This window comes from Sorex fumeus, unplaced genomic scaffold, assembly GCF_029834395.1.
Source record: "Sorex fumeus unplaced genomic scaffold, SorFum_2.1 ptg000063l, whole genome shotgun sequence".
NCBI classification, from domain to species: Eukaryota; Metazoa; Chordata; class Mammalia; order Eulipotyphla; family Soricidae; genus Sorex; species Sorex fumeus.
The window spans coordinates 78,657,751-78,673,601 of NW_026606120.1; the positions used below are offsets into that span (position 1 = coordinate 78,657,751).

Genomic DNA, 15,851 nt, shown 5'->3' on the forward strand with positions numbered 1-15,851 from the left:
TATCATTCCATATGGTCCCCCGCGCACTGCCAGGAGTAACCCCTGTGCATTGCCGGATGTGACCCAACTAAATAATAATAATAATAGTAATAATAATAATAATAACAACAACCCAGAATCATCACTCAACTGTGCATGAAGCAGAGGGTGAGGATTGAGTGCGGGTTTGGAGTGGACACTTCTGGACTCTCCACCCTTTCACTGGCCTGGGCCCCATGGGTGCAGGTGTTGTTACTGGCTCATCTCCTGATCCTGGGTCCCCCTTCCCCTGCCAGAGAATCCCGAGGATCGGATGGTCGATGGCAGGGGCCTGGCGCTGGGGCTTCTAGATGCAGCAGCCATTTCAGCGTCATGTGGGCCCAGGTCCCTCCTCATGCCTTGTCCCCTTCTCTTTGCCAGGGCACTGTGGGGCCACCATCAGGCTAGGAGAAAGCATTCTGGTCCCTGCCAGGGCTGGACACCCCTGCCTCTGCCCCCAGGAACACACATGCTTGACCTGAGCTCGTCAGCCTTCCCTCATGGTGCCAGGAGGCCCCCGAGGGCCTCTGGACCTCAATGGAAAGCTCTAAAGCCATCACTGGGCTCTTTTCTTTGACCTGTTTTCAAGATTTTTTCTTCCTCTTCTGGAAACTTCCATTTGGTCCCAGTAGGAGGCCCCTTTGGACCCAGGAGCTGCTCAGGAGCCCGCAGGGAGCACTCCTGGCCCTCCTCCCTCCATGGGCACCCATGTCACCAGCTGGCAGAGACCTGAGGTCTTTGGGTCCGAGTCGTAAGAGCTGGGCCGGGGGGGCCAGGAGGGACAGGTAGCCCCGCCCGGGGAAAGCCGAGTTCCAGGGGCCCATGAGTCAGAAAGGCACGGCTGTTGGTGTCACCCTGACACCAACGGAAAGAGGAGGGAGCCCCAGAGCCTTCCCTGGGTTGCACCCCAGATCTGTCTTCCACAGTGCCACTCCCAGGGCTGGGTGACCCTCCCTGTGTCATTAATGTCCCACTGAGGGGCTACAGGGTCGGAGCCCCAGCCTGCCCCACCCTTCTCCGCAATGGTCCCATTCTCGGAGCACAGTTTGATGACGTTGAGTCGACTTGGGGTTGCGAAACTGGCACCACCATCTCTTTTCAGTGTGTTTCGTCATCCCAGACAGAAACTCTTCTCGTGAAGCAACCACCGCCCCTCCTCCCCTGCCCGTCTGGCTCTGCCCGTGCGCCGCCTCTGACCCGGGTCTGTCTGCAATAGGTCTGTCCTTTTGCAACTGGCCACTTCACTTGGCCAGGCTCACCCAGACTGTACCAGGTGCCAATACTGTGTCTCTTTAGATGTCCGTGTAATATTCTGGTGAATGGATGTACTGCACTTCATCTGCCGGGGGACTTGGGGGCCATTTCTGCCTTTGGTCAGCTGTGCATGGTATGGTTTGGGGTGTCCACGCACCAGCACGGGGGCCCTGCTTTCCTCGAAAGAGAACTAGGATCAGAACTGCTCAATACGGTCATTTATACTTTATTGTTTTAGTGCACGCAGGTGACCCGGGTTCAACCCCGGCATCCCTGATGGTCCCCCTAGCACCTCCAGGAATAGTAATTCCTTAGTGCAGGGAGGAAGCTGGAGATGAGGTGAGAGGTGACTTTAACCCCTTGATGTCTAAACTACCAGAATGTTGGGAGGTTCCGGATAAAGTGAGTCTGGGTGTCTGAGAAGCTATCCAGTTGGGTTTGGGGCTTCAACCCACATTCTATTCTTTCTGTGTGTTTTGGGGGGCCTCACATTGTGGTGCTTGATGGCTACTCCCAGCTTGGTGCTTAGCAGCTCAGTGCTCAGGAGTTGCTCCTGCTGGTGCTCACGAATTTCAGGAATGACACCAGGGCTTCCTGCATGCAGAGCTGTGGCTCAGTCCACTGGGCGTCTCCCTAGCCCCCAATGGCTCTTTAAGGGAAGCTGTGCGTGTGTGTATGAGTATGTACGTGTGTGTGAGAGTGTATGAGTGTCTACATGTATGTACTTGTATGTGACTCTATGTGTGAGCGTGTATACATACCGTGTATAAGTATGTGTATGCGAGCGTGTGTGTATACTTGTGTTGTGACTGTATGTGTGAGTGTGTGTGTGTGTGTATGTGAGCATGTGTGTATACACGTGTGCATATATGTGTATGACCTGCAGTGTGCAGGGTTGAGAGACTAAGGCATATAGTGAGGCCTATTATCTGAGGGGTCAACGTCAAGCAGCCCGTTGGGTGCTGGCCAGCATCTACTGTCCATCCGCTGGCGGCCCAGGCCTGTCCTGAGCCCTATGGACAGTGGGTGGCTGGGTAGAGGAAGAGCTGTCCTCAGGAGGTGGGGGGCGGGGCACCCGGCAGCCAGGAGCCCAGTATAAATAGCCCCTGCCCACCTGAGGAGGCCTGGCAGTGCCCTCTGCCCTCCCCCGCACCAGCTGCTGGTGCCAGGCGGGTCTCTCCTTCCCTTGGGAGCTGACCATTGTCTCAGGCCCTCAGTGAAGGAATTTCCTCAGCGGAACCGAGGAGTCTTGTTCTGTGTGTGGGCAGAAGCTCCGGAAGCCGCAGCCCTGGGGAATGGGACCGAGGGGTTGCAAGATGATGGGGTGGGGTTCGGATTAGCTCTGGGGAAGACTGTTCTTCTCTTTCTTTCTTTCTTTCTTTCTTTCTTTCTTTCCTTCTTTCCTTCCTTCCTTCCTTCCACTCTTTCTTTCTTTCTTTCTTTCTCACACCCAGCGATGCTCAGGGATTACTCTTGGCTCTGCATTCAAGAATTACTCCTGGAGGTGCTTAGGGGACCATATGGGATGCTGGGAATTGAACCCGGGTTGGCAGCATGCAAGGCAAATGCCCTACCCACTGTGCTATCACTCTAGCCCCTTCCTTCCTTCCTTCTTTCCTTCCTTTCTTCTTTTCTTTTCCACACCTGGCAGTGCTCAGAGTTTACTCCTGGCCCTGCAATCAGGGGTCACTCCTGAAGGGGCTCAGGGACCATGAGTGGTGCTGGGGATCGAACCCAGGTCTGCCATGGGCAAGGCAAGCACCCTCCCCACTGTACTATTGCTCTGGCCCTGAGAATCACCCTTTCCCTCGTGTTCCTGGCCCTTTGCTGAGGCAGGTGGGGGAGTGGCGGGGCCAGGACTGAGACTCAGCTAGAATCGGAGATGTACCGGTGCTAAGATCTGACCGTGGCGAAAACAGATGCAGGAAAGGGGGCAACCTGGGGCCCATGGAGGCCTCTGAATTGCAGGGACCCTCAGTCAGGTAGAAGGTGTGTGTGTGTGTGTGTGTGTGTGTGTGTGTGTGTGTGTGCGCGCGCGCGCCACTGGGGCTGTGGGGTCCCTCCAGGAGCAGAAGGAAACTGGAAGCCACCAAGGAGCTGCCTGGGCAAATCCAACCAAGTGGCTTCCCCTTGGCCAGGAGGCTCTCCCTGAGGGGGTGGGCATCAGCAGTGCCACATGGGGCTGAGCCTTGTGTGGAGTGCTGGGATTCAGGTCTGGGTAGCACCAGGGCAGATGCATGGGTCTGGGGGAGACCTTTCTGCCCCAGAAACCAGGCCCGCACCTGCAAGGTGAAGAGCTAAGCCCCTCCCAGAGTCCCCTCCCAGTTACCAGGAGGGTGTCTGGGTCGAAGCTGAGGTCTCTGCCGGAGGCCTGCAGATGTCCACGGCCCTGGCCCTGTGGGGAGCCCAGCACTTTGTCTGGTCCACTGAGGTTCAGACTGGGTGGCTGAGTGGAAGGGCCCCACTCACCTCTGCTCTGGCTGTGCCAGGCTGGAAGGGAAGGTCCCTCACAGAGGAATGGGCTGGGCGAGACAGGGAAGGATGGGTGCTGGGGACAGCCCCTTAGCACAAGCTAAGCCCCCTGCCCTGTGTCCAGAGTGTGTCCCCTCAGGCTCCAGTCGCGGTTTTGCTCATCACATCGAGCTCATGGCTGAGAAACTGAGGCACGGAGAGCTTGTGTCCTTGAGTGGGCTTGGCAGACAGGAGCGAGCAGGGTTGGAGGGGACGCGGGTGCCTGGGAGAGGGCCGGTGCCTCTTGGATCAGGGCTGGGACATGCTCATGTTTGGTTGGATTTTTGGTTTATTTTGGGGAGCACTCCCGGTTTTACTTCTGGCTCTCTGCACTCAGGAATCTCTCCTGGCAGGTTTTGGAGGGGGTGGCTTATGGGGTTCCAGGGATCAAATCCGGATTTGCCATGTGCAAGGCAAGTGCCCAGGGTGCCAGGCTCACACACAGAACCACAGAAACCCAGAGTTTGAATTCTGGCTTAGCCAGTTCCTTGTCTGTCAACCGGCTTCTCTGTGCCTCAGTTTCCCCCCATGTAAAACAGCACCCACTGTGCAGAGCTCTTGTGAGACCTGAACAGGGTCCCCCATGGAAGGGCTGGTGTTGGGGCTAAGCTGCTGGGAGGGATCTGGGGAGTAGCCCCGAGTCATACACCCACCTCTAGGGATAGGGGGCAGGTGGCCTGTAGGCAGGTGAGTAGAGTGATGCCCGGGTCAGGGCAGAGGCAGATGCCCGGGGCAGGGCAGAGGCTGATGCCCGGGGCAGGGAGAGACTGATGCCCGGGGCAGGGCAGTGGCTGTTGCCAGGGCAGAGCAGGGTGGCATGGACTCCTGGTGTTAGAGGCGGGTGTGCCGCTGGCCTGACCAGGCTGGGCTAGTCTTCACCTCCAGGCTGTGGTGTGAGTTGGGCCCTTGCGTGGGGGAGCCCAGCTGGGAGCCTGAAGGGCCTGGGCCCAGCGGGCAGGATGCAGGGGCTGCCCCGTGTGCTGAGGCAGCAGAACAGGCTGGTGGGTCGCCCCACACTCCTTCAGAAGGGCTCACTGGGCAGCCCCTGTGTCCTACCTCCACTCTCCTCTCTGCTTGTCCCTATTTCGGGTTCAGGAGGGAGTTGGGGAGCTGGGGCTTCTTCCCCTGAGGCCTCCGCAGCCGGGCCCCGTAATGGCCATCGGCGGAGTCCTCTGGGCCACTCTGGGCCTCAGCTTCTCTGGCCTGGACTGCTTGGTAAAGGGCGTGAGGAGAGGCCACCAGAAGGGGGACAGAGGCTCAGCACTGCCTACCAGGGCGGCTAACTTAGCACCCTGGCCTCAGTGTCCTCACCTGTCAAATAGGCACAGGAGTGAGGACAGTGGGTACAAAATTCCTCCATCGCAGAGTTGCCGTGACGGTGTCAACACCTCCAAGATGGGCCCTCTGGATGACGAGGCCAGCATGCCAGCAGGGGGGACATGAGCTTTGATGGTCACTGTGGTTGCATTCATCTGTTCATAGCAGGGACAGGAGGGACAGGCGGGGTCCTGCAGGGCAGCTGTGGGGTGTCCACGAGGCGGGCGTGCTCCATCCTGTTGAGGAAAGAGCCCAGTATGGGGGCTCAGCATGCAAACATGCTAGGGTCCCCTGCCCCCTCCCCGCAGGACCCAGCAGGCAGGATGGCCCCGGGACTGTGGTGAGTCACCAGCGCATGCAGACGACCAGGGTTCAATTCCCAGCATCCCATATGGTCCTCTGGGGGTTGGCCACAGGGCGCCGGGCCCATAGGGCTGCTGTGGGGATTAGAGGCCAGAGGCCCTGGGGAGAGTGGACAGGCCCCGGGCAAGGCGGCTGGAGCCAGAGCGGCTGTAAATAACTCACCAGTCAGCCCTTGTGACCTGATCCTTCCCCTTGGAGACCCCCTGCACCCGAGATCTGACAACATCTAATGGACAGTCCCTCTGAATCCCCAGATCCGGCTCCTCTGCCACTCACCCCAGAGTGGGCACACAGAGAAGTGGGTCCTTCTTTCCGTGATGGCTGGACGTCTGTCACAGGTAGATGGCTGCCACAGAGTCAGCAGCACCACCCAGTTTATCCCTATCGAAGCCAGAAAGCTCCATGTGTTGTTTCATCTGCCCCCACCCCACCCCACCCCCTCCAGCCCTAGTTTCTTTTTTTTTTTTAATTAATTAATTAATATTTGCTTTTTGGGTCACACCTGGTGATGCACAGAGGTTACTCCTGGCTCTGCACTCAGGAATTACTCCTGGAGGTCCTCAGGGGACCATATGGGATGCTGGGAATTGAACCCTGGTCGTCTGCGTGCAAGGCCCTACCCGCGTGATATCGCTCCAGTCCCCCAAGCTTCTTTTTGAAGGTTTCAGCCATCTCTTCACAGGGGCCTGGGGGGACTCAACTGAGGCCGCTGACAAACCAGAACCTGGCTCAGTGCTGGACGCTGGACGTAGAGGGAGAAGGACCGCCGGGGGACTCCTTCCTCCTGCACACGCTGGCCTGTGTCCACTGAGACCCAGGGGCATTTTCTCAGCATCTGCCGCCCAATGTCCTTTCTACCTTTCCTGTCCCACACCACGCTCGCAGAGCCCATGGGTGTGGGCTGAGGCCTCTCCCACCTGCCCCTGTGTTACGCTTGTTCCCAAACACCGTCACCCTCTCATCTCTGGCAAGAGAAGAGTCACGTCTCCTGGAACTTGCTGAGAGCGGCAGAGATGGCTGTGCGGGACAGGGCGGGGTACCAGGTGCATGCCCGTGTCCTGCAGGGCAGAGACTTCTCTGTCCTCTCTGAGTGGGGCTGGGGTCCAACCAGCCCCTGCCTCCTTCCACTTTCCCACAGACCCTTGGTCGTTTTCAGGAAACGTTTCCTAGTCCAGCCTGCCCGGGGAGCAGACCTAGATCTCAGTCCCATCTTCCGTCACCTGGGCCCCCGCCAGCGTGGTCTGCAGGGCTGCACGCCCCTGTACTGCTGGTGGAGCTTGCCCGGCTCTATCCTTCAAGGAACGCGTGTCCCTGAGGTCAACGAGCTGCATCTGGGTGCCGGGTTCCGCGGTCTCAGCTTTGGACTCACTGTCCTGTGTCTGCCTGCAGGTCCCTGGCCCTGGGCCAGCAGTACACATCCCTGGGCTCACAGCCCCTGCTCTGCGGCTCCATCCCCGGCCTGGTCCCCAAGCAGCTGCGTTTCTGCCGCAACTACATCGAGATCATGCCCAGCGTGGCCGAGGGCGTGAAGCTGGGTATCCAGGAGTGCCAGCACCAGTTCCGGGGCCGCCGCTGGAACTGCACCACCATCGATGACAGCTTGGCCATCTTTGGGCCCGTCCTGGACAAAGGTACACACTTCCCTCCGGGAGGGCACTGGGGCAGGGTCTGGCTCCGGCTCCGGGTGCAGATGAACCTCTGTGGCTGCCTCTGTGGGCACCTTCCCAGGTGCAGCTGGGCCCTGGGACATCTTGGCTCTGAGACCCTCTCCTGCCCTGGGCAGCCCCTCCCTGACTCTCGTCCAGCCCAGCTTCACATGTGTGATATTTTCCCAAGGCTGTGTGAAGTGGCATGGGAAAGGGGCACCATCCCCCCATGCCTGGGGCACATCATTGCTGCCAAGTATACCAGGAGATGGCCCTGCCAGGCATATGAGCACAGGGACTGGGGCTGTGGGCAGGGACGGTGGGGAGGTGTGTGTGTGTGTGTGTGTGTGTGTGTGTTTGTGTGTGTGTGTGTTGTTGGGGGGGGGGGAGGAGGTCCTGCTTGCTATAGGCTCTGGCATCTGGTGCTCCATCACCATTCACAGGGTGTGACTGCCAACCTGGAGCCTTTGGGAGAGAATGTGGCAGGGGAGGAGGTTCAGGAGGAGGGTCAGGTGCCCCAGTCCAGGGAGCTCTAGCCTGCAGAGTTCCTGGATAAAGACTAGCAAGGCTCAGAATTGCAGTCCTAAAAATTGGTGACACCCTCCCCCCCACACACACACACCAGTTGTGTCCCTTAGCAGCCACCTGGACTTTGTCACTGATATGAACTTAAGAAAAAGGAGAAAGATTGAGGGCCAATTGGCCGGGGAGTGTGTGGGGGAGCAGGACCCCACTTTATTATTTATTTGGTTCAGGGAACACCTGGTGATGCTCAGGACTTCCTCCCGGCTGTGCTTGGGGGACCGTATGTGACACTGGCTAGGGAACGAACCTGGGCTGGCTGCATGCAAGGCAGATGACCTACCTTCTTTCTGTGCTATCATTTCTCTGACCCCAGGCCCCCCTTTTAGAGTGCGGACTCTCTCTTCTGGGCCCTAGGTGTGGGGGGCTTGTCAGACTCACGGGTCATTGTAGGGGAGAGCAGGGCAATTAGCAAATCAATGGCTGATGTTTCTGTTTACGCTTCCATTACCAAAGCTAATTACTCCTTGTTTACTTAGAAGGGTTGGCCTCTAATTGGGCCAAGTGGCGGCGGCGGTTTGCATTTCAAACCAGACCTCGCGGTGGGTCGGTTTCACTGCTTCCGGTGCCCCACCTTGGGCCAGGTAGCGCTTAATCCTACGACCTGGCGTCTGGACGCTCCCCCAAAGCAAGGCTCCCCTCTGATTTCGCTTTCCCCCTTGGGGACACCGCCCCGGTGAAGAGGATGGTGTCCTGGGGGCGTATGACTGGTGCAGGGCGGTGTTGACCGTTTCACTGATTTTTAATTAATTGGTGTGTTGTGGGTTCTGCCCCACCCCTGCAGCCTCTGCCACGAGCCTTCCTCTTTGCTAGGCGAGAGGGAAGTCAGGTGGGGTGGGAGCCTGGTGGTCTGCCTGGTACCTGATGGGGAACACGGAGTGACCGAGTGACCGGGAGAAGGCACACGCCCACACCCCTGCCAGGAGTCCGCCCGCAGCTAGGCGTAGCTCCGGCTGCTGCCTTTTGGGGGCGCGCATGTCGCCCCGGCGGGTATCCCGCGCGCTCCGGGTGGGCTCGAATTGCACCTGTGCGGGGACATGGGGAGCGCGCGGGGGGGGGGGAGGTGTCATTTTGCCCCTGTGCGTGGACACGGAGGGGGGGCTCGGGGACTCGCGCTGCACTTATGCGGCGACATGGGGGGCGGAGGGTTTGCTCTGCCCTGTGCGGGGACATGGGGGGCGGAGGGTTCGCTCTCCCCCTCTGCGGGGACATGGGGGGTCACGGGGGGTTCGCGCGGCACCTGTGCCGGGACACGGGAGGGGGTGCACGGAGGATTCCCGCGGCACCTGTGCGGGCACACCGGGGTGGGCTTGGGGGCTTCGCGCCGCACCTGTGCGGGGACATGTGGGGGGCCTCGGGGGTCCGCGCTGCACCTGTGCGGGGACACGGGGGTGGGCGCGGGGGCACCGGGGCGCGGGGTCGGCGGCCGGAAGACGAGAGGCCGCGGCGGGGGCTGCGGCGGGCGGGGCGGGGCGCGCGGCCCCGAGGGGCTTAGGCGGCTTGAAAGGGGCCCCGCGCCGCCCCCCGCCGCGCCCCCGGCCCCGCGCCCGCTGCGGCCGCCGCGCCATTCACACGCCCCGGGCCCGGGCGCGGCGGGGCGGGGGCGCCCCTTCAATGGGGATTTCGCGCGGCGGCGCCGGGGCCGGGGGCGCGGCCCGGCCGCGGGAGCCGCCCGTTGCTACGCGGTGGCGGCCGGCCCGGCGGCCCGGGCCCGGCGGCCGCATTATGCGGGTAATGCGGTGTGACACCGCGCGAACAAAGGCGGATTGAGCGGCCCAGCGGGCCCCGCCGGACGGGGACCGGCACAGCGGGGCCGGCCGCGCCGCTCCCAGGCTAATCCCCGCCGCGCCCCCGCCGCCCCCGCCTTCCCGGGGCTGGGAACCGAGCGCGGCCGGGCCGGGCGCCGCCAGCCGGAAGCCGGGCGCGGGCCCCGCGGGCAGGCCGGGGAGGGGGCGCCCCGGGGCGGAGGGGGTCAGCGGCGGGGACGCGCAGCCCCCCGGGGCGGCCGCCTGGACATGGAGACCGCCCTCCCCGCGGCGCCCGGGCGGGAGCGGGTGGGTCGCCAGGGGCAGCTTCGGGCCGCGCGCCGGGGCGCAGGGGCTGGCGTTCCTCTGCAAACCTCTGCACCCCCGTGCCCGCCTCCGCCCGGTGTTTCCTGCGGGGGCCCTGGGTGCGTGTTCTCTGCCAGGGGCGAGGGGATGGGGAGCTGGGGAGCTGGGGGGGCGGCCCTTTCCCGGACCCCCGCCTGAGCGGCGCCTCCTCGCCCCCTCCGCAGCCACGCGCGAGTCCGCCTTTGTGCACGCCATCGCCTCGGCCGGCGTGGCCTTCGCCGTCACGCGCTCCTGCGCCGAGGGCACCTCCACCATCTGCGGCTGCGACTCGCACCACAAGGGCCCCCCTGGCGAGGGCTGGAAGTGGGGTGGCTGCAGCGAGGACGCGGACTTCGGGGTGTTGGTGTCCCGGGAGTTCGCGGACGCCCGTGAGAACAGGCCTGACGCGCGCTCTGCCATGAACAAGCACAACAACGAGGCTGGCCGCACGGTAAGTCTGCTGGCCCTGGCCGCTCCTCCTGGACTGCCCTCACCCCTGCCTGCCCCTGGCTGCTCCTCCCCGGCTGCCCTCACTCCAGGCCATTCCTCTTTGGCTGGCCTCACCCCTGCCGGCCCTGGGCGTCCCTGGGCGTCCCTGGCAACCTTCTACCCTCATTTCCTGGACCATGCTTGTTTCCCCGCTGTTCACACTTCTTTCCCCTCCTCTACCCCACTTTTGGGAATGTGTCCTGGAGAGGTTAGCTGACCCCCACCCCCACTTCCTCAGCTCCGAGCAGCGACCCAAGCTCGGAGCCTCCGTGTCCCTTTCTGTGAAGTGGGCACAGTACCCCCTGGATGCGATCTCTGTCCCCGTCGGAATGTGAGGTGGAATCGGGGGCATGATCATCCCTGGAGGAGGCTTTTTCTCCCGGAGAGGGCGCTTGAGAAGCCTCCCAAAGTGGGGGGGGGGACGGGGGAGCGGGAACTGGGTGTGAGTAAGCGTCTCCTGCTCTTCCCCAGACCATCCTGGATCACATGCACCTCAAATGCAAGTGCCACGGGCTGTCGGGCAGCTGCGAGGTGAAGACATGCTGGTGGGCACAGCCTGACTTCCGCGCCATCGGCGACTTCCTCAAGGACAAGTATGACAGCGCCTCGGAGATGGTGGTGGAGAAGCACCGCGAGTCGCGGGGCTGGGTGGAGACGCTGCGCGCCAAGTACGCGCTCTTCAAGCCGCCCACGGAGCGGGACCTGGTCTACTACGAAAACTCCCCCAACTTCTGCGAGCCCAACCCCGAGACGGGCTCCTTCGGCACCAGGGACCGGACTTGCAATGTCACCTCCCACGGCATCGATGGCTGTGACCTGCTGTGCTGCGGCCGCGGCCACAACACGCGGACGGAGAAGCGCAAGGAGAAGTGCCAGTGCGTGTTCCACTGGTGCTGCTACGTCAGCTGCCAGGAGTGCATCCGCGTCTATGACGTGCACACCTGCAAGTAGAGGCCAGGTAGGTGGCGGGGCCCGGCACCCCTCTCCTCTGGCTGGCCGAGCAGGGCGGAGACTGGGCAGGGCCCCCCAGGCTCAGGAGGGAAGGCTCCCAGAGGACACCAGTGCGTGCGTGCATGCATGCATGCATGCATGTGGGAGGAAATGTGTGCGTGCATTGCATGCCTGCTGTGTGCGCATATGTGCTGGGTCTCCTGACCAGTGTCTGAGGTCCTGGAAGAGGGGCTGTGGCAAGGGCTGGGCACCCAGACCCCTGGCCTTGTGCCCACTCTGCCCCTGACCCTGCATCTTTGTTTTCCTGGGCCCTGGTTTTCTTCCGGTGAAGCAAGGGGTTTTAGTGGTATGTGGCAGGGCGGAGGTGCAGCCTCGTGGTGCCCTGGGGCAGAGTCGGTTTTTGTTTTTTTTAGCATCCGCCTTGAACTCCCAGGGCAAGCTTTCTGCAGGGCTTCAGTGCCGCCCGCCCGCAGGAGGTGGGTGGGGGGAAGCTGCGCCTTCGCCCGCACCCCCGGCAGATCTGAGGCCTGGGTGGAGGGAGGCGTTGAGGCGGCCTGGCCGGAGTTTATGGCCATGGGGAGGAGGAGGGACTCGTTCCCAGCGGTGGTGGTGAGTAAGCCGGGATCAAAGGCAGGTGCTCCCAAGCTTCCCAGAGGTGGCCTGCGTGGGCGGCACCAGCGGCCCTGGCTCCGTGGGTCCCCAGGACAGGTCAGGGTTGACACCGGGTGAAAGGAGAGGGGCTGAGGAGCCCTTTCTCTTTTTTCTTCCCTGAGAAGTCCGAGCTGGCCAGCCCCGGGAGACAGAGAGACTGGCCTGCACCGCCCCCTCTCCTACATGGGCCCCCACCCTGTGGTGCCATCAGGAACCAAGGAAAGACCTCTGGGCACAGGTCTGGGCTAATTACAAAGAACCCACCGCCTGGGCTGAGCACAGCGCGGGGGGAGCACCCCAATGGGTGATCCCATGACAGAGCCTCTCTGTAGCTCACCCGGCCCCTCGTGGGAGTCCCCCAGTGCCTGTCGCCCAGGAATCTGGAAAGTCAGCCACTGTCACTTCTCACAGCGTCTGCACAGGACCCGGTGGCAAGAGAAAGGATGAGCACGTCATAGCCCCGCGCCCTGTTCTTGGTCTGTCAGGGGGTTCCGGGGTGTGTGGTCGGAACTTCAGGAGGCTCCAGGGAGCTTCTGAGAGCAGCAGCAGGCGTGAGAGGCTCAGGAGGGGCTTCATCCCCATGGGCCTTTGCACCTCTGATAGGGAGAGAACGTGCAGGGTCCCATGGCCCCTGAAGGTGGAAAGAATGCTGGGGGCCATACGGTCACTCCCTGATGTCTGCAGTATACAGAGGCCACACTAGTGCCTCCCCTCCCCCGCCCCCAGCAGGCTGGTCTAGAGGTGTGTGGGGCATCTGAGCCAGCACTGGCTAGGGGCAGAGAGGGTCACTGAGCCCAGGTTCCTGCCTCTGGTGTGGGGCTAGGCGAGAGAGGAGATGCTGGATGTCTTTGGGGTCCATAGAAAAATCCCCCACCAGGAACCCGACTCCTGCCAGGAGCCAGTGCCCCATGGCCCTGGCTCCCCGGATCCAAGGAAAAATAGGCTCCCCTTTCCTGCTAGTGATGTGCTGTGCAGCCCAATCCAGGCACTTGAAGATCGGGCCAGACTCTGCCTTCCAGGGTGCTCTTGACCCTCACCCCCGGCCTGGGGCCCCTCCCAGAGTGACTCAGGCTGGCGAGTGACCTGGGCTGCAGGGACTCTGAGCCCCAGGACTGGGGGTGAGAACTATGTCCCGTGAGGGATGAGATGGACCAGATGCCCAGCACTGACCTGCCATAAGCATCAAGAACTCCATGTGCCGGGGGAGGGAGGCAGCAGCGCCCCCCAGCCAAGCAGAGCCCCATGAGCACCTCCAGTGTGAGATGAGGCCTGAGGGCCAGTCCTGCCTTTTTGTTTGGGTGGGCCTCACCACCGGGCCTCCGGAGGCAAGTGGGGTGGGGGGGTGGGGGTGAGGACAGGCTGGAGGCAGCTCTAGGCTTCTTCTGTGGTGGGCCTGGGTGGTCTTACAGGGCTAGCTGCACCCTGCTCCTTGTGGACACGGAGACCTGAGCCCCAGGTTCCCCCTTGTCATGCAGAGTCCCACGTGCCTGAGAGTCTGGACTGGCCGGAAGTGCCGGTGGCTCACTCATCCGCCGAGTCCTGGGTCTGCCCCTTTGATCTGGCTTCCCTCAGCCTCGGCTTCTGCCCCTATAAAACGTCTCTTGCTGCCTCCGTCAGCACTTGGGGGGAGCTGACGCCTGTGACCGCACTCGGGGCCTCCCTGGACTGCCTGGGATGCAACTAGACAGAGAGGGCAAAGTGTGCGTGGGCACCCTATGTCGCAGGGTTTGGTGCAGAATCGGTGCCTGGTGCTCAGCATCTGCCCTGGGCTTCGGAGATGGGGCTTCTCGCAGTCCGGTCATGGGGGGCGGGCAGGGGCGTGTATGGGCAGGGTTTGAGTCTGGGTCTGCCACACCAGAGCCTGCCCATTCCTGGGGATCCCCTCTTCCTGCCATAGACCCCCAAGTCTGGGAGCAGTCACCTCCCACTGCCAGAGACGTGTTGAGCGCCCACCTCCCCTGGCAGCTCTGGGTTCTGCCCTCCCAGGAACGAGCCCGTGGCTGATTTCTCCACTTCATTCCCTGCAGGGTCCCAGGACCGGGTGAAGCGTGTGGCCGGGCAAATTCACCGCAGTCCGCCGGGGAGCAGGTTCTGGAGCCGGGCTGGGGTCTCGGACTGCAGCGCCCACGGCCGCCGACCCCCGTCTCCTGCTCTGGCTGCCCCGGATGGTGCGTGGAAGGGGCTTTCCTTTTCCTTCTCTAGGGTCTGCTCGCCTCAGGCCCGAGGCTTATCTTTGCACGTGTGAAAGAAAATAAAGACGAACAACAAAACGTCTCCTTCGACACAACGGGCTCGGCGATGCGAGCTCCTGCCTGGCATTGAAGACCTCAGCTCGGGCGCAACCCCGTTTTCCAAACTGCTTCCTGGGTGTGTGTGTATGGGGGGGGGGGGACTCTCAGATGCCTGAAGGGGAAGGGGCAGACCCCTGCGACCCCTTTCTGGTCTGCCCCCATTCCAGTGGGCTGGCACGTTCTAACCAAAGCCATAGGTCCAGCTAGCAGACAGGGCTGAGGCACGGCTGGAGTAGGCAGTGGGGTTCCAGAATGTTCGGAGGGCAGCTATGGGTCCTTCTTCGTCCAGCCTCTGCTCCTGCTGTTCTGTACCTTTGGGTGGTGGGTGTTGTAAATAGGTGATGTCTGGGGTGGCGAAGCCTCCCTCGGGGGAGAAGGGGCTAGTGAGTGCCCCACCCCCCTAGATCCCCTCCTGCACGTCTACAGATTCTGCAGAAACACGGGCAGAGCAGCTGGACTGCAGGGCACATGGCATGAAGCCTGCCCGCAGCCCCAGGTTGGGACACGGGGAGGCGATGGGCCTCCTGTGAGTGGAATCTTCCACTGCCATCCCTGGCTTCAGCTCTCTGCCGAGGGAGCATGGGCCCAGCCCTGGGGAATGGCTCTCAATGCCATCCTGGCCTTCTAGAGAAATCTCGGAAACTGGCACACAGATCTGAAGGCTCGGCCAGGCCCCCAGCTCCGTCTTAAGAAGCTGCAGAAAGGAGAGAGAGATGCAGCCTGGGCATGGAATGAAACCACGTTCCCTTTCTTTTCCACCTTCTCTCTTTGGTCTAACACTGACCCACAAAACCAGGTTCAGCAGCCAGCCTTCCTGCCTGCCCTGGGGGGGGAGGGGGTGGGAGGATGGGGCTCAGCAAAACCATCTAGGAGCCAGGCCTGCCCCTGCTCCCCCAAACCTTGGGCAGCATAGCCTGCTCCGAGACACCCCATGCCCTCTCCCATCTGAGCTGCCCCTCATCTCACCAGACTCAAGTTCTCAATCATGTCAACTGGATAATGCTTGCTTCCGTGAGAATTACTTCAGCAGCGTGGATACAAATTTTCCAAGTCTTTTCATATCTATGTATTCTATATTAAAAGTGATAAAGTCATGTTTCTGGGGCGTATTCAAGTAGCTGACAAGTAATTATTTAATAATAGTCCATTGAGCGCATTGTAATGATTCTTGCTGTAGTCGGGTCATAGTATCCAACAGAAATTCCCTACCGACCTGCTGTATCCAAAGGTTTGTAAAAAGCTGTAGAAGTTGTTGATCTTTTTGATTTTATATTCAAAAAGTCTCTTTTTATAAATATTATTTATTATACAATGTATATACCTTTGAGTTAACTAAGATTATATATTATATAAATATATATATATTTGGAGAAAATATATTTCATCATGCAGTTTTTTTCTGTTAAGTCATTAAAGAGAAGGTAAACAAACTTCAAATGGATACATTGTACAATGTGTGGGGTTTCCAGACCAGAGGATGAGATTCCAGGCCTTGGGCACTGGCCCTGCATGGTTGTGGGGTTCCGGGTGGTGGCCTCAACTTTCACTATTGAATGGGTGGCCCTAATTATGGTCATTTCCTCGGAGACATCCTAAACAGTGAGATTAATGGACCCCAGGACTCCCACCCGCTGCCTTTGTCCTAAGCCAGCATCTACACTTAGCAAAGACCTTCTCGATTTGGAAAT

General features: G+C 60.9%; 1 protein-coding gene across 1 annotated transcript in view; it reads left to right on the forward strand.

Annotated features, from left to right (window-relative positions):
• Positions 1-14,149, forward strand: part of WNT3 (Wnt family member 3) — a 38,437-nt gene extending 24,288 nt beyond the window's left edge. Inside the window, exons 2-5 of the mRNA XM_056127510.1 lie at positions 6,853-7,094; positions 9,967-10,232; positions 10,742-11,228; positions 13,900-14,149. Coding sequence (XP_055983485.1) covers positions 6,853-7,094; positions 9,967-10,232; positions 10,742-11,221 — 988 coding nt within the window. The 3' untranslated portion in view covers positions 11,222-11,228; positions 13,900-14,149. The remainder of the gene's footprint in view (positions 1-6,852; positions 7,095-9,966; positions 10,233-10,741; positions 11,229-13,899) is intronic.
• The last annotated feature ends 1,702 nt before the right edge of the window (positions 14,150-15,851 follow it).